Genomic DNA, 19661 nt, shown 5'->3' on the forward strand with positions numbered 1-19661 from the left:
TTGAACATGAAGTTTATCGCTATGTTTTAATCAAATCTTTTTGATGATACGGGACCAAATCATAGCATATTATATGCATTTCGCCATCATTTTAAGAATCAATTACTTTATTGGTTATAAAAATAGCATCACACCCGTAAGGCATGACTTTGCTGCTATCAAATCTACCGACATGTGTTAATCTAGAACGCTCTACACTCATTTTAAGGTAAAGTACTACGAATTACGTCAAAATTAAGTTGTGGTGTCATTTTCTTGAAACTTTGCACAAATATTCTTGGAAGTTGTGCAAGTGCAAAAATGAAATAAAAAATGGGGGTCACCACGCTTGTTTCCATGGAAACGGACGTTAAAATGGCGTCGTTAGAAATAAATAAAAATGATATAATTCACTTAAACTAAAGAAAGCAATTATAAAACGCTTAGTAAATGAGTTAATTTTAATAAATACCAAGACTTAAGATCCATAGTTATTGAATGTATAGTTTTCATGATGTTTGTGAAGAAATTTTAACATAAGTATCGATTACAAAATGACGATATCGAAATTATATCACTATATAATTTCGAACTTTTCTTCCTGTCGCTTTGAATGGTGTCATTTTGACCAAACTTGGCGAATAAACTCCTGACATAATACCATTTAGTTCGCGCTTTTAATAAAAGGGTGTCACCACGCTACTTTTTACAATATCTCCAGGTGAATGGGTAATTTGCGCCATATAAATGGGAGAGAAATGTTAATTTTTCGCTCATATTGATAAAAACCAGCTTCCTAGGGGGTCAAAATATGACAAGGTTATAGGTCACATGTATTTCTAAGACTCTGGGTCAAAAAATTAGGTAAAAGCGCAATTTCAACAATGACAGGTGATGTTAAATACATGCGCTACAAAATAACCCATTTGCGGCAGGCTGGAGTTAAATCTGCGCAGAAACGTACTAAAGCGTGTGCGCGTCCGAATTCGTCGCCCTTCACCTTAAGTCGTTTCACCCGGATGATGCAATGTTTTCTCTGGCCGAATACAGGCCTGGGGCGCTGTTTCCCCAACATAATTAAGAAAAAAAAACCAAACAACTATATTGATTTACAGGACCATTTACAGAAAATATAAAACCGGCGAAAAGTTAAACAAGAAATAAAACGTTTTATGTCTTCCAACGGCCTTTCACAACAATTTTTTTTCCAACATTTGAAAGCAGTAACTGGTGTTGATGCGAAAGCTATCTCAATGCTAAAGAATTACTAAGCGGCCAGAACTCTCTGTGCTGTTAGTAGTGTGCAGTTAATTAAGGGTTCATTTACATATTTAATAAACTGTGTAATTAGGTATATAACTCTGAAATTACTGCACCAAATTTGATGATACCTGCTACAGATATTGATCTGATAAATATCTAATTGTGCTGTGAAAAATTGAAAAGTGTCAAGTTAATCAAGGGTTCATTTACATATTCAATGAACTTTGTAATTAGTCATATTACTTTAAAATTACAACATTAAATTTAATGAAACGTGCTACAAATGTTGATCTGATAGATATCTAATTGTCCCATGAAGCATTGAGCAGTGTCACGTTAACAAACAGCTTATTTGCATATTAAATACTTTTTTAATAAGTGATTTCACCCTGAGAGTACTGTGCGAAAGTTGATTAAACCTGCTACATACAGTGATATAACAGATATATTATTGTTCTATAAAGTGTACTACTAATAATGAAACTGTTTTCAAAACAAGTGAGCACATTCAGTTCAAATCTGGTTTACAAAAAAATACTTCGACACATTCAGTTCTTCACGCAGTGAATTATCCCATTTAAAAACCTATGAATTTGAGTGAAATTATGCCGCTGACCTACAAATTCTTCCATGTGCACTGCGCTGCGCGGGTTGAAATTCCGTTCTATCCGGACGGTGTATGCGCTGAGCAGACGCGCTGAATGCATTACCAGTCTGATCGCGCTCTCTCACTGCAGTGCGCGACGGACATCCTAAAAACGAACTAACTTCGACTTTTTGTGCTTAAATTGGACTCAAACGTGTATAATAATAAGGTTATTCACAAAATACCGGGATTTATGTTCTCGTTCATCGCACGCTTCGATAATTGTCCTCGTCGCTACCCTTCTTGGAAAATACCACCGCTGCACGATTGTACTCAGACATAAATCCTGGTATTTTGTTTAAACCTTTTATAATCAGAATAAAATGTAAGTACACAGTAATTAATACTGGTCCAGTACTAAGGGGTATGTTTTGAGATGCTAAGAAGGACAACTCTTAAAAGTTTGCTATATATTGTTACCAATATGGAATATGTAAACGGTTCCCCAGTATGCCGCGTATGTACATCCTATAAGAACTTTTGAATAATTATAAGCTGCATGCTTCTTTAGCGTAACATTCTATGATTCTGATTATAATCAGATCGAGAAAAAAATTAAATTGAGCGATATCCTATATAAATTAAAGATTGAACCAACACGGCTAAAATATACGTATTACAGTCGTCGTACCATTCTGAAATTTCTAAACACAGAAATCAAACCAGTTCAGGAACAAAACCCATTATGAAGATACCGCATCTAAAACGTAGCCTATTGAAATTGATCATTGTCCTTAATAGTCGAATAATGTACATCTTCATTAGTTTCTCTGATGGCGCCGCCAGGATTCGACTCGTCAGCTGACTCGGGATGTGATTCGGTGTAAGATTCGTAAACGATGTTGGCAACGGAACCAATGTCTCCGCTTAAGCAGACTTCGTCTACTTCTTCATAACTGTGACGTAGTCTTTCAGGTAGTAGGGACTCACGATGGCATATTAATGCATCGTCTTTAAGGCCATGGACGTCTTGTGGTTCAAAGTTGTCGTCTGCTGTATGTTGTGAAGTGAAGCTTGAAACATTGGATTCTTGCTGCAATGTGACAGGTTGATTTTCATGTAACAGGCTGTAGTGGTCTGTTTCGACACGGGCCAGATAGCCGGTATGTTTTTCCCGACTTGTCGAACCTCCGCCATGCATATTTTCCACGAAACCAACATCCTGATCCTCCAATACTGCATACTCGACCACCTCAAAATCGTCTCCTGATTCGTTAAGCTCCTTTTCTTTAAAACGGGCTTCCTCGAAATCGATATCGGGGATACCATTTTTAACAGAACGCCGAACGGAAACACTGCTACTCGCAACTCTTTGGACGCCTTCGATGGCTTCGTTCGGTGAGGGCAGCCTCGTTGTATCGCCGACCCTGTCCTCTGAATCAGGCAATATTAAACTCATATATAATGGTTGTTTCACACGTCCACCAGTTTGTTCAGCAGAAGTAACCGACACATCCGAATATGATGACCTCATTTCTTTCTCGATATTCGGCAATTCAAATTCCTCGAAGACCTGTGTTGCTCTTTTCTGCCTACCCGATGACAGAGTTACACACCTGGTATCTTGTGTATTTGACGTTGACGCCTTACATAACGACCTACAAATACAAATAAAAATCATGATTTATCCGCCTTTCCAATCTTGTTATTCACTCAAAGAAGGCTTGTATCAAAATGCCGCGGCAAAATAGAAGGATCATTGAAGGACAACTGTAAAATTAATACTGTGGCCAACGACCAATTATTTTTTGTACAAGCGGTTTACGTCGCATCATTACAAGCACTCAGTGGATGGAATCTGCTTTATCCTTACGTCATCGTATTTTCACCGCAATAGTTTCATAAGGAGAAATATTGTTTCTGCCAATGCAAAGGTAAATGAATCTCTAAAAATCGAGAACAATGAAAGAGAAAAACACAACATTCACCTTTGGCGCCAACAGATGATCAACAAAATAAGAATGACGATACACACTGATCCAGCACTGCAAACTACGACAATATCTGTAGGGAAGAAGACGCCCAATGGTTTAGTGCATAGCGTATTGGTGGTTATACGTCTTATAAAGTGGTTTACTCAACGTTTGGGAAAAAATATCGCCCATTATTTTGTGTGAAGCGATATCATTTTATTCAGACTGATAAAGATCCGATGTTTTTTATCGAGCCTTGCTTAGTATCCTAAAATAATCTCAGTGAAAGTAATTGTCTTAACGGTAGATAAACGAATGAAGTCACAACTAAGAAATAGTGTAATTTAATTATAAGACTCTATGATGAAATCAGAATGGACTAAAATCAAAATGTACACATGAAATACACATTTACAACTGGGTTGTCAATATCTCATACAGAAGGCTGAAAGAAATATAAAACATGTTTGAAATTAGTCCGTACAGTAGCTACTGCGGAGCAATTGTTAGTTGATAACTTTCTGAGGTTTATTGGTTACCTACAATTGATCATTGGCAATTTTTCGTCCTGAGTACCATTGAAATGGCATATTGTACCATTGGTTGGCGCCTCACTGCATTTGAACGTGTCATTGTTACCCTGTCTTGGATCCAAGTTCTCCGTGCTGCCGTTTTCGGGTCGGCCTGTGTCACCGAAAAGGACAAACGAGACATGAAGTACTGAACATGTATGAATGTAAAGCTATCCAAGGCTGAACAGCAGTGATTGAAAGGTTAAATACATCTCGATATTAGATACAGACTTTCGGACTAACAAAATCTTTTAATGTTGCTTGGTTGCTGCTTGTATTAATCCGTTTTGAATACCGTGTGGTAAATGAAGTTTTGCTTTGCTCATATCGAAAAGTTAATTTGGTCTATTTAGTATCGATTTCTATTCAGTGTAACATTTCAGGAAGATAGAAACAACGTCGTTTGGTGTAAATTTGAACATTGGATTTCGGAGCCACTAAAATAATTAAGAAAGCGCTATTAGTGTCTTTAGAAGCAGGGGGTCGTTTATTTCACCCCGGGTTCTACTCATGCTAGAAAGGAAGACCATTTACCAAACTTTATCAGTAGACAACACAGTCAACTGCTGTGAGATATTTTATTTTCAAATATTCAAATAAAACTAACGTTTCCATGTTCTGACTATTTTTGGTATGGGCTAGTAAACATAGTATCGATGTGTTTAACTGCAAAATCAGCAGTGTTTACGGAGTGAATGGTCAAAACGTTCACTTATAAAGAATCATTAACAGGTACTAGGTACCAACTGAATCTGGTGTTGGCGTTTTGTGTCTGCAATGATAGAGTCTCGTTATGTCTTTCTAGCAAATTAGTAATACATCTTTCAGCAACAGTCTTTTCAGACTGGTGCCCTTGCCCTGTTTTTTTCTAAACAATGATTAAATGGGTCAAAATTACAGTATGTTCGGGTTATCAACACATTTGTCTGGATTTTGGCATACACATTTGTGTCAATATATTGTCTGTTTTGTTTGATGTTTAACAACTTAATTGATCAACGAAAAATATATTCATGTTGTTGTTTGATTTTATCCATTTGCAACGTTGCGTTATGATGTCACATTGGAATGTACTGTGTACTCCACAGTTGAAAGTTTACTCCTAAAAGCAATGGTAAAATAAACGACCCTTCTACTTTCACAGGCATTTATAGCGCATAGTTAATTACTTTAGTGGCACTTCAATACAATGTTTATGTAATCGTAATGACATGGATACCAAACGACATTTTTCCTATCTTCTAGAAATGTTACACTCAGTCGAAATCTCTAGTAATTACATTAATTTTTGTTCAGATATATTGGTAAGTTTTAGGCTTTCTCACCATGACAGTCTTATGTAGGAAAATAAAGTATGACATTAAGTGGAAGTTCGTTCCTCCCCAATTTAAGATTTATCCAAATGTTTTAATCGCATGTTTTTGATCATACGAAATAAGATCGCAGCAACTTTATGAATAAAATTTCACCATTATGAAGATGACTCACCAGCACAAGCATACAAAGTACTGTTCCATGTGCCATTTTCATTGCATGTTATTGTACAATTTATAGTCGATGAGTAACCCATTTTGATCGGCAGAACCAATGTTTCTCCCGGTAAAAACTTTTGTTTTCCATTGTACTTCCAGGAGCCATTCTCAATACTGTCATTGAACGAACACTTCCAAACAGCTAGATAATAAAAGAAAAATGATGATGTACAAGATTGTGCTATTAATCTTCGAAAGCTCTCTAATACCGAGTTGCAAAAGAATTTTATCTTCATAAAATGTAGTTGTAAATTTTTCTTTTATCTTCATAAAATGTAGTTGTAAATTCCTCAGACGTTTTCAGACCTGAATTATATATATATATATATATATATATATATATATATATATATATATATATATATATATATATATATATATATATATATCACGAGAAATATTATATATATATATATATATATATATATATATATATATATATATATATATATATATATATATCACGAAAATATCTCCATTCATAGGGATTTAGCTGTGAAAGGGTGAAACATTAACAAAGGTGTCCTGTAACAAAACATTAACGTAGCTTAATTCTTCAATTTAATCTTGGGTAAGGCTTTATGCTAATTGTTAAATCATTAACATCAAACTCGACGTGTTACTTTAAGCTAAATGAATATTGTAGGCTCTCTTAACCATACAGTTACTCTTCATTTCAATGAATGAACAGGATGTACTAACAGTATTTGGTTCTGCGTTACACTTTGATAATCATATAGATTACGAGCGTCAATCATACAATCGCTTACATGTGATATTAGATGGGACGGAATGCACTGTAGGTCCATCCGAAAATACTATGTGCGCTCTATCTAGTACATGATTTAGTGACATATTACTTTGTATAAAGGTATGCAAAAGGAAATATATTTCACTTTTATTTACCATAATAGACTATTGCTATTCTTCCCTCCTGTGTAAATGTCACTTCTTTTGGCTCTTTTTCCGAGGAAAGTCCAACCACAACCTGGTTTGACTTTGAGTACGGTACTTTTGGTAACCCACAACATTTACTGGAGTTGTATCTTCCGAGGGATGATCTAGTCTTGTTATCGTGTCCGATTTCTAGGAAGTCTTTCTCTCGAAGGGAAAACTCAATGAATAGTATCTTCACCAATGAATACTTATCTGTTGTTACATACCAGGTATAAAATATATGCGACGGGAAGGGGTATGGATAAAATGGTGACATCAAAATCCCATGTTGACCAGTTCTGTTTGCTGTATATGACTTCAATGTAGCTGCAAGAAGTGAATGAAGAAAATGGTCACTTTTTAATGTAAATAAAATAATAAAATATTCAAATTCTGAACAAACACAAAGTAATTTTAAATTAAAGGGAAGTCGCGTTTTTCTATTCACAAGCTGTGTATAAGAATCTGTAGCTTTATCAATGGATTGATACGAAAGCATGTTATACATTTGTGATATTCCTGATTTCTTCTTATCTCTTTTGTTACTTTGCCAGCTGACATCGATACTATTTGTGCGTTCCCTTCCAAAGTTGAAAGTCAACATTTTAAGTCGCTCGCAATGTCGCTCAACAAAGGAGGGAAATACATGAAATTGTATACTTTTGCTCTATATCCATCATCCAAACAGCTCTTGCGATTAAATTATGCGGAACACGATTGGAACTTGGATATTTTAATTTTCCAAGTTCATTAAAAGTGTTTGATACCATATAGCTAAAAGTTACAATTTACCCATAAGAACAATTGTATTGCAAAAAAAAAGAAAAGCAGATGAGCTTACATTTGCAATTAAAACCAATATTAATACATTATTAAATATTCCAAATTAGTTCCAATCACGTTAAGGCAGAAATTGTAAGGAATATATTGTCAATTCGTGGATGATAATGCCTTTTATGGATTTTACGTACGTGAACAAATTGCACCCATGTACTATATTTTGATCAGAACACGATCGGAACTAATTTGGGATAATTGGATGGTGAATTTATGTCGATATAATATGCAAACTTGACATCTTCTACTTTTCTTTTTAAGTTACACACTTGTTTTTATGAGTTAATTTTAATGTCACATCATCCAGCTATAGGGCACTACACACTTTTGAGAAATTTGAAATATACACAGATCAAATTATCGCAAATTAATTCCAATAGTGTTTCAGTCACATAATGTCGGAAGGACATTTAACGTGCCAGGAGTTCCGGGAATGTTAGCCCCTGAACACCTACATATCGTCCAAATACCCTTACCTTATACCAATGCTTAACCCAAGTTCAAAATGGCGAGAGAAAAATGAATGGATAGTTCATGTCTGGGGAGTGACGAGCCTGACACAGTGTGCACTGTGATACATTTGTAGCTACGGTCTGCATCTTAGCAAAGAGTCTACACTCCTTTGTGATATCCAATACCAATAACACCAATTGCTGTTTAACGGAATTGTTTACATTATGTTGCCTCCAAATTTTGTGGCGCTGTAGCTATCTACAATAGTTTTATTTATTAGTTATAGGTATTTCACGGATATTTTTTGTGATTGATATCTTTACTTTAGAGAAAATCAAATATCATAACTCTCATAACTCTCATTGCTCACAGTCGACATCATGGATTCAGGCTTTTCTAAATAGGCCTATATCTCGGCTTCAGTTACCTTTCCATTCAAGTATAAATATGACCTCGTCATCAGAGTTTTCCGACGACTTTCCCGACGACTCTAAGACAATAACCAAGATATTCGATGTCGAAAAAAATCTCCTTTGGTTCAAGTCTTCACAGGTATATTTCTTGATTTGCTTTCCGTCTCCGACGTCAGTCATTACCACAGACACACTCTTATGTGGAAGTTTGCAGTTGATGAAGGATTTTTCGACCACTGTACCATTTGGAGCTGAAATAGTCCATGTTTTGACGTTTTGGTCCGATTCATTACATTTTGGAAAACCTCGTGAGTATATTCTGCCCCCTTGACCAGTCAGGAGTGTTGGTTGGTTACAGTTCGTTGCTACAGAGAATAATATTTCAATTAAATACAGTATTTTTAAATATATATATATATTGGTCAGCTTTGGAAAATTATGATTTCGTTTTCCGTTTATCTCTTTATGTGTTTGTTCGGGTGTGGTTTTCAACATTGTCAATTGTATTTGAATTTTTGCAAACAATCTGTGAAAGATATAAACACACCTACGCATATGTTCTAAGTTCCGCTCATTTATGCCAAACAGAGACGGTGTCAATAGTCTGATTACAAAGTAATAATGTATCATATCATATTCTCACATTCCTGGCTGCTGGGAGTGTGAGATCGAGAGTGTGGGATAAATCGATCCCACACTCTCAGAAACCGTCCCACACTCTGCAGTAAATATTACACGACCTCTGATTGGATGATAAGCAGTATGTTTCGTTCCACGCGCAAAATGTTATCCAATGGCACGACGAGTAACACACGGACTAGAACTACAACGTAGGCAGGTCAAAGTACAGCGGCAGACGACAGAGTTGTCACGATTTTTGATAATATTGTACGTGTCCAATATGAATTTAACGCGTTTTGTGGTCATGTGAGAAAAAGAATCTCACACACCAAGGACCTGGGATCAGATTTCTCACACTCGTTGGGGATATTTTGTCTCACACTCGCCTGCGGCTCGTGTGAGACAAAATATCCCCAACTCGTGTGAGAAATCTGATCCCAGGTCCTTGGGGGTGTGAGATTCTATTAGTCTCACACTGTTACTTTTCTAATTGTTATCGTATGATTTATCAAAAGGATATTCACAAATATTAGCGGGTACTAAGAAACGAAACATTTAAAATCTATTCAATTCGTTAAACTTTTCTAGGGAATGACAGTCTGATGGTTTCAGTTTTTTTCATTTTATGAGTTGAAAAACTAATATTTTCTCAAATGTCCAATTTCTGAAACAAGCATCGCAACCTGCAGGGAAATGATAGGAAGTTGCTGTGTCCTAAACGTGTATTATGGTGATATGGGTATGTATGATATGATGATATGATGATAAGGGTATGTATGATATGATGATATGAAGATATGGGTATGTGTGATATGATGATACGATGATATGGGTATGTATGATATGATGATATGATGATATGGGTATGTATGATAAAATTCTTCTCTGTCTGCAAAGAAATTTCTCTGTCATTTTTCAGTCCTTAAGCCATCATTGACCAACAGTTTGGCTTTAAATACTCCTTTGAGATAATTCAGGCACTTACCCTCGAATTCGATTACAAATATTGACCAAGCGTTGCTTGTGTCAATAATTTGTGTCAGAAATGTAACTTTCATTCTGTTCGATAACATATCTGGTATAAATGGATTTGAATCGTTGAGTTTTGTGTAATGTAAGCTTAAGCGTTGACTTTCTGTCATAGACAGATCATCAATAATTACTGTATCTTGAACGTTCCTCAATGCGAAGATGACAAATCTGCTTCTTATAAACGTTGTCTTCGTTGTTGTTATATACCAAGAGCAATCGAATAAGTGGCTAGTGTATGATCCCGGAAATCCAGGTGAATATATAGAACCACTGTCTCTTTTTATTTCGACATAGGAATCGCATATACCCATGATACCTAGGATAAACCAATGCATAGCATTTGTTAGCTTGGCATGATTGTTTCAATTTTGTTTGTTGTTCATTACGTTTCAATTGTCTTACTGACAGGATTCTAAGACAGGTCGTGTAAGAATATGAATCACTCACTCACAGAGATAGCAATCTTCAAATGTTAGGTTTCAGTCCTTTACGATGTACTGTATTTGACTGAGTGTCTTTCATCTAATTTTCGTTGCCGTTTGCTATTTCATTTCCCTTTTCAAACTTAATGACTGTTGATAAAATAAATTATGACACTAAACACAAAACATTTTATTAAAACAATCTCTGTGGAAATATTCTATTCACCATTAAAACTATAAAAGTGATCTTTTTGTAGCAAGAAACCTCTTTCTATTATATCTCATCATCGTAATAACTGTTGAGTCTCTAATAGATAGTTCTTAAGATTATTTGTCCGATATTCTGAGAAAATAAACCATGGTTTATCACTTCAATCTATTAGTTGTCCCATACCTTGAAACCATAGCGATCTGTAGAAAATCCAAGTAAATGTTTGTACAGTATTTTGTTTATTAAATTTTCCTCACAATAGTCTCACCTTTGTACAAGCCAATGCTGGATGGCCCTCCGCAAGATTGCAGTCCATTCCCTGCACACGGAGTATTACAGTTTTCATTCGCTAGTACTTCATCTCTTTCATAGCTAGCATTGCCACAATAGCAAAATCCACCATTTGTGGTACCGGCATATAAATATTTTCCATGACAAAAGTTGAGACAGTGCTGAATTGTCATATTTTCACTCTGTGACCATTTTCCATAATTAGTAGGGGCCACATTGTTGTTGAATGGAAAACATCCTAAGTAATCTTCATCTAAAATCAACAAAATTGTTATGCATTAGAGTACATGCGTAGATGTCAGGTAGTAAGGTACATAGGTTGATATGTAGGTAGCTAGATTGAGGACATTTTCGTCTTTGAAGTTGCCATAAACGTAACGTGGACTTACAGTTGCAGGACACCGTGGCACTCTGTCCTCTGCAATCTTCTTCGAAGTCATCGTATTCACAATCTTTGAATGTAGTCTCGTTTCCCTGGCAATGCACACCCCTCAACATCATTCCTGCCCAGTAACTTTTCGGTTTTCCCACGTCAGCACTATCAAACATCGCACCAGGAAAGCCTTGATAAGACAAAGACTTTACTTTACTTCACTTCATCTTATCATTTAGACCCCCTTTAACTGTGTGCTACAATGAGTTTGTTGCAAGGTAAGCGAAACAATGATACTAACACATTCTACTTTACTTTTCTTACATCAACGTGCCAGTCACGCCAATACATCTCCCTGATAGGAGTCGAGGAAAGCACACGCCAGCCGAAAGCAGGAAAATCAACGGTAAGATAATTAATATACATGGCAAGCATTACAAAATTTGTGTAACTATATACTTTAAGATCTGTCTTAGCAGGGCATTTGGCCTACGCCTCCCAAATTCAGCGGTGTCACCGCTTCGTGTCTTCGTCACTTCCTCCGCGGCCATCGGCCATGTTTGAATCTGTTTTCTACCGTTTTAGGTTCTAAAGGTATGGAGAAAACTATTTTTTCACTCCGCAGACACACACATGTATTGACAGAATATCCCTTGCAACAATTCACTGTTACTTTTTCCCGACCGAAATGCTAACGCATTAAAGTAATTTCGTCGTAAGACACTCACCTAGTTGTCTGCAAATAACGTCTGCCTCGGACATGGTCCAGTCTTTATCTGTGCCGCATATCCTCATCCACGTCCTGATATTTTGATCCGAAATAAGTACTTCGACTACGCCCTCATATGGCGTTTTACCTCCCATAATGGCGACTTCATCTGTAAACAAGTACAACAATGGACGTTAAATAAGGACTTTATACTTGTAGCATAACAGTCGAAAAGCAAACACAAATCAGAAATATTACAGAACACTTTTTTAGATAATACACAGGGGATGGTTTACAGGAAGACTTATGGAGATATGATGCGCTCGTCTCAAGCAAACTTGTCACAAACGCAAAAACAATGTTTTGTCGAGTATAAAATCACCCGATGATCATTTATCCTGATATGTCGGAATCTACAACAGCTGTGGATATTTAAAATTACAGCTATATAATGCTAACATCGATCTATGATAACAAAAAGTTTATGTTAATTGACCCTGCCAGTGGTGTTTTACGAGCAAAATGTTGTTACGACTTGTAGTTAAAATATTATCTGAGGGACAATGGAAGTATCGACGGTGAGAAACTCCATAAATAAAACAGGAAACTCCATGACATTCATATCAATATAACAAGATCGCTTGATCAATAAAACTTTACCTCTTACACAGAATAGAGTTTCATGTTTTACTATGTACCGTAATTCTGAACGCAGATGTGAAACTTTGTACTTGTTTTCAAACAATAATTCAAAAGTCCCTGCATGTTGACGCTTTTGGAATTCATCACGCTTAGGTTGAGATGAGAGGCCCTGACGATATATGTAATGCTCATGTTCATGCATTTCTGACACAGACAGAGCACCTTTTCAAGTACGCGTATGATATCGTATCTGGCGATGAGCCCTTGTGCACGCCGTTGTTGGTCTTCCAAAGGCTTTACAACAATAATGTCTTTATTTACACATTTGCGAACAGGGATATCAAGGATAGCTGTACTAATGAGTATGTAAACTGTCCAAAAACGACATGACACGTAGGTTCTGAAATGGCGCGCGCGGTGACCAGAACAGCCTTTACTTAGGCCTAACTATTTAATGCGTCTTTTTTTGTTTTCATCAAAACGATAAAGTGCGTTTTGAACATGAAATCCCCGATAATGACTTCTATCTCTGGCCATACGCTCGGTTTTTTGTTTCACAGTACTTCTTTATATTCAATTCATGTTCGGCTGTAGAAAATAAGGAAGTGAGGGTTATACTAGTAAATTCGCTGACAGATGCTTTTGACGACACAGAATGTCAATTGAAAGACACTGCTGAGAGGAGTCTTCTTCAACCTAAACTTCTCCTTCCGGAACATTTGTGTGTAAAGATAATGTCAAGGCAACAAAGACTTTCTGGTACGAGGGTTAATATGGAATTGAGAAATACGCCTTCAACTCCCTATGCTGTATTTACGAAAAGATGGATTGACTGTGTCACAAATACACAGGAATGTCATATGCAGAATAATTACAAGGAAGTCTTACCTATACAGCTTGCACTGTGATTTAAAAGCAAGATGATGAAAAGTGCCAACATGATCGCGATACGAGGTGTTGTTGTTCGACTTTGGTTTAGTGTTTTTAATCGGTCCAATGTCCGCGTGATGACGTTTATATCACATGTTGTGCCATTTGCACGACACCATGGCTGTGCCTGTTCCATGCGATAAGACAACTTACGATTGCCACATTGAATGGTTTTATGTAGCGTATAAATATATTTGAGGTGACATTAATTGCCCTAAATCAATTCGCATGTCAATTTCTTCGTGTATAAACTGGTGTACTTTGAGCAAATGTACTCATACCTCCTCATATGCCATGTTACTTTTTCTTCAAGTGATAATGGCTTGCGAAGCGTTTGATTCGCAAAATTGTTGCGATATTCAGTAAGGATTTCTATTCCTTCATTCTCAAGCAGATTAATGATCCTTAGTTTATCAACGTGACTAAGTTTAATGATCTAACAGCAGCGTACAATGTTAGCCTACCGATTCTACCTAGAATTTTCTCATAATAAGCCTTCTACTTATCATGGCTTTATGATGCATGACTCGCACTCCAGCCATTATTTTTTTTCATTTTATGAAGCATTGTTGTCGTGTGTTTTACCTTTACAAACAGGGTAGCTACGACTGATACGAATATGGTTATAAATCATTACATTTTAGTGGTAACAGGTCTTTTGCACTAACCCAAGAGTAACCTCACTTCCTGGCATTGTTTGACGGTATTGTAAAGCTCAACATCTTCTCTAATCCGTGCAAATATGCGACGCGTTGCTTACCAAATGATATAGTAGAAAACATTTTCAACCTTATCTGATTCAAAATAATAGAAAGTAGATCATTAGAGTACACAAAAGATTCATCGTGAAACAAAATAACACACATGTGCATGGATATGATTACGTCCTTGTACCAGCTTTAAAATTTGGTCTGGGCTTCACCAAGAACAGATTCCGGACAGATACATAGATGGATAGACAGATGCACAGACTCTAACCAAAACCATATATCCCCTGACTTCATCCTTAGGGACTGACAGGTCCTCTTCGTCACCACTTCATCAAGTTCGAGTTGCTTTTCTACATATGTAATTACGAGCTAGATATCCCTTACATTACAGCTAGATACCTAAATTAAAATCTGTTAAGACCAAAAAAAACCCCAAAAAAATAAAAGAAAGAAAGAAAGAAAGAAAGAAAACGTAAGAGGAGGGTCTTTGAATCATCCTCTGTAAGTAATAGCCAATCGTTTAAAGCTCAATGTAGGGGTGTACTATGCCACGCACCAGGATTGGTATTCCCCCATTAAAATAAGACATCATTCAATCAACGGTCATCACATTACGGCGCCTGAGAAGAAAATCGCCTGGAATATGGGAAAGGCCGTGATTGCAATGTTCATTGAAGATAAACCATTTGATAGCAAATTTGGTTTAGTTGGAATGGAAATGAACGCGGATAAAAACCAGACAGTTGACAGAAACAATAATAGAGGGTGACGAGGGAAAAAGACAAAATACATTCAAAATGCTATTATATACGGGGGAAGTGTGGGGATAGACCGCCAGGCAGATTATTTAAAAAAAGGTTACACTATGCCTGAACAATACAAATCAAAACGAAACATGAGAGAGAGAGAGAGAGAGAGAGAGAGAGAGAGAGAGAGAGAGAGAGAGAGAGAGAGAGAGAGAGAGAGAAGAGAGAGAGAGAGAGAGAGAGAGAGAGAGAGAGAGAGAGAGGCAGACAGACAGACAGACAGATGAGGAGAAGGAGATTGACAGACAGAATCAGAAAAGGAAACAGAGACAAAGAAACAGGGGTGACAGGAACATTCACTCTGTGATAACTCCATGGCTTGATTGTTAGTGAGTCGATGCGTGACGAAGAAAAATATTGCCTGTATCCAAACACTGCATAAAAACCCTATAATACTTACTGTATTAACATGGATTATTTCCTGTATTTGAGCTGAAGAGTGCATATACAGATGAATACAGTCAAGAATCCATTTTTTTTATTCAGCAAGCCTGTATTCATGTGAATTCACGTGTATTATACTATAATACAGGCAACTCATTAATGTGAATTTATCTGAATTATTGGGTTTTCATGCAGTGAAATCAACCATTGTTTCAGCGATGTAAGAAAACAACATCACACCCTTAAGGCATGATTTTGATACCATCAAATCTAAACATGTCAATCTACAACATTGTACATTTATTCTATGGCTTTTCATCGCGTTAATGCCTTGTTACTCTGGCCGAACATAGGACGGGGCGCTGTTTCCCTACATGTGAATTACATGTACGTAATGTAAAGCTGGTACAGACCGGACTAGTTCACAATACAATAAATTACTGAGAGTTTAGTTTGATTTGTACCAGCGAAATTACTTTTCTATAACTTTTTTCAGATCTGCATAAAAGCAATAATGTCAAGCCTAAAGGTAATTGACTATTAACATTTATTAGAAGTACGTTTAAATATTACAGTATAAATATCAATCACACGTTAAAAAGTCACACCTTACAAGTACTACAAATGCCATGCTTTTGGGAAGCAACTTATAACAAATTGAAGGGTCATTCACTGAGAAAAGTCACAGCATGTACATTTCTTTTGGCTTTTCTATTTCGATAAAAAATCGTTATATTTTTGTTGAAAAACAGGTGCAACTAGTCTCCTTACTTTCCATCACCAACAACGCTATCTCCTCTCTCAAACAAGCATATTTTTCTAAACACTTTAAAAAAATAGTGTCTTTAAGTGTACGTTATTACAACTAGTCTAGGAATTTGTCTAGGCATGGGACACATGGAAGACTTCACGGAGGAATATACGATTATAATGGTACAAACTATGATGAATTATGGGAAATTAGTAAGCATTGTGTAGTTTCGAAAGCAATGTTTGCCTTGATATCCATGAACTTGGAGACGTCTGTTAATAGCTTTTAGCTACTCGTTCTCGTGATCTGATAAAATAAACTGTACAACTCCATGCAGTAGATTTGTAGGAAAAATGTATTGGCGAATCCTTGAAATGGATACACCCGATTGTTAAGTTACAGCTTTAACTTAAAATTTTTGTATACATTTCGTAATTGAAAACACTTATATACGATATTTTAATAACCAATAGAAAAATCATGTGCAAATTCAAACTATAACACCTTGCAGTGCTAGAGAACGTTACTTTATTTTCCAAAATTACAGAACAAGCTCTGTATATACGACACATATAAGACAGAGATTGTACATTTCTCATCTAAATCCAAAGGTGTTGGCCGATTATCTCTCTGTGATGTACGCATTTGTGATGTCACCATACAGCCTTCGAACACAGTTGGTAATCTTGATGTTACCATGGATACAGTCGGTAGTATGTCGGCCCATGTTGTTAATATTTGTAGGTCAGCCCGCATGCGTTGTGGAAGATAGAGAAAATTTGCAACATCTCAGATCAGAGCAGAATCGAAAAAATAATTCACGCTTTCATCACGTGTCATTTAGATTATTGTACCAGTTTTGGCCAGCTTACTTATGAAATTCAAAAGCTTCAAACTATTCAGAATTCTGCAGCTCGCTTAGTTACTGGAGCCATAGACCCTAAAGAAGGGAAAACCGATCATATCACACCTTGTATCGATAGATTACATTGGATTTCAGTCAAGTAAATGTTAGTATTCAAATTCTTAGCATCACTGTAAAGATTCTTAATAGTCTCGCTCCAAAGTATAGTAGGTGAATTGCTCACAGGGACACTCAGCGCACACTTCGCTCTCATTCTATTGATGTAAACTTATATCAGCCGATTGGAAATATAATGTATTACGGTGATAGGGCTTTCTCAATTTGTGCACCTCGCCAGAACATAACATATTCGAGCGGTTCAAACGTTTGATGTTTTTAAAAGTAAACAAAAAAGTCACCCTTTCAAGTCTTTTTATTCGTAATTTTCGTAGTTTTTATGATGATTTTATAAAACGTTGCTTTCTTTTAGCCTGTTTACTATGAGTTTTTAACAAGTTTATGTTTCATCCTTCTATTTGTCAATGTTTAGTGTAAAACGCCTTGAGATTATTTTGAATGTAATGCGCTATATAAGAAATAAAGATTAAGATTAATAGTGAGATATAAACTGTTGTCGGAGATCCAAATATCTGTGAAGTACAATTGATTCAACACTGCTAGTGCACGCTCCACTATAGTACTCACATGAAATTACACAGTGGATGCTGTGCAGCGGTCATTTGCTGAGCACGTTCCTTTGGTGCAAATTTGACATAAGAACTAGTATCAGAATGAATACACAAAAATTACCACTGGTCAAGTACTAAAGTCTGTATGTTTCAAGATGCTAAGAAGTCTTCTGTATATTCTGACAAATATGAAAATATAAATGTTCTAAACTGCAATGTGTGCATATACTATAAAACCCTTGAATAATTGTAAGCTGACTGTTTCTTCAGCGGAACGGTTCGGATATTCATGATTCTCATTTCAATCAAAATGTTTTTTAAATTTGCCACAAAGTAGCGAATTAACCAACGTGACTTAATTAGCTAAAATAAAATGCCAGCTAAAATTAACTCATTACCGTGGTACCATTTAAAGTTTTTTTTTCAATTATGTACGGATTAGAAAGTACACAGCTCAATCCACAAAAAATACAAACATCAATTTCTGCAGAACAAGACTCAACAATGCTTATCTAAATAGAAGATTCTGAAATCACAAAATATATACTGTAGCAGCCAATTACAGTGCTCAGTTAACAGTCAATAAAATGCGACTAGAAAGAAAAGAAATCAATAAATATGAAGGCGGGAACAAGAGCCAACACCACCCTAAATGCAAGTTAACAACATAACAAAAATGTAACGGTTAGCATTTCATGTTAAGAGACACCCACGATAACGCTATATTCTCTTCCAGAACGAATAGAACATAAGTTTACACGAAGACGAACAGTAAAAGACCAGCACTACAGATGGAAGACGTCCTGAACATAGGTGAGTGAAAAACAGCAGGACAAGATCCTAGGCCGTACAATGTATCGACAAGAAACCACACAACATTCCAGCAACAGTAAACTTTGTGAAAACGTACATAACTGGATACAGCATGCGCCAAACAAGGATCACAATACCAAATGGCTTTTTTGAAGGCCAAAACATAGTCAAAAGGGAGAGTTACCGTATCAACGTTTTGCCATGCCCAAACACCAAAAATGTATACTAAAATTACACATAAAACTGCAAAATAAATAGAAGAGGTCAACATCATAAGATGGCACAGAAATAGAGAAGAATATAAACATATTACGTCAACAAAAAGTCACATTACACGAGCACAAGCCAAATTGAACATTGATACACACAGCAGCCTCGAATTCATCTGAATTTCCCTTCCAAAACACGGAATACAATACATCCCATGTCGAAGGCATGTCATCAAGAACACTATCAGAAAACGGTGAGATCTCAATCAAACCATGAGATAAAGGGGCGGAACGACATTCTATACACTGATGGTTACATAGTAAGAGAGCGTCAAAAGTAACTCGTCAACCAGTGATTTCACACAAAGATTACAACAAACAACTTACAACACAGAAAAATTCCAGCATTTGACAGAATCGCACAGCATAAAACATGTTGACGACCACATACATTTATCTCTCAATCTAGTAAACACAATACGAACACGACCTCGAACAGAACAAAATTAGATATCCTAGCCTCCAGAATGAAGGATTAGGAATACATAGAATCTGCCAATATGAGACACAATTTATCCACTGAAGATTATCTACAGGCAACTGGTGAAGAAAGTCTAACAAACTTCCGAAATATAGCGTCAAAGAATCGTAGTATCTTACACAGTCTTCCCACTCTGGAG

The 19661-nt window shown here is 36.3% G+C and overlaps 1 protein-coding gene across 1 annotated transcript; it reads right to left on the reverse strand.

The window, feature by feature from the left end:
• Positions 1-1339: 1339 nt before the first annotated feature.
• Positions 1340-13844, reverse strand: LOC139143976 (uncharacterized). Its single transcript, XM_070714603.1, has 11 exons — positions 13734-13844; positions 12223-12372; positions 11511-11684; positions 11099-11374; positions 10151-10513; positions 8559-8909; positions 6812-7168; positions 5862-6047; positions 4345-4485; positions 3817-3892; positions 1340-3486 (listed from the first exon to the last, which is right to left on the reverse strand). Exons 1-11 carry the CDS (start codon positions 13783-13785, stop codon positions 2601-2603), a joined length of 3012 nt encoding a protein of 1003 aa, XP_070570704.1. The 5' UTR covers positions 13786-13844; the 3' UTR covers positions 1340-2600.
• Between the last annotated feature and the right edge of the window lie 5817 nt (positions 13845-19661).

The sequence above is a fragment of the Ptychodera flava genome, chromosome 11, assembly GCF_041260155.1.
Source record: "Ptychodera flava strain L36383 chromosome 11, AS_Pfla_20210202, whole genome shotgun sequence".
Taxonomy (NCBI): Eukaryota; Metazoa; Hemichordata; class Enteropneusta; family Ptychoderidae; genus Ptychodera; species Ptychodera flava.

Excerpts from the sequence above, each read along its gene's own strand:
- LOC139143976 (XM_070714603.1), bottom strand. The coding sequence starts at position 13,785 with ATGTTGGCACTTTTCATCATCTTGCTTTTAAATCACAGTGCAAGCTGT. Across the intron at positions 8,910-10,150 it reads ATTTGTAATCGAATTCGAGG|CAACGAACTGTAACCAACCA; the intron begins GTAAGTGCCTGA and ends TATTCTCTGTAG. Across the intron at positions 7,169-8,558 it reads ATTTATACTTGAATGGAAAG|CTACATTGAAGTCATATACA; the intron begins GTAACTGAAGCC and ends CACTTCTTGCAG.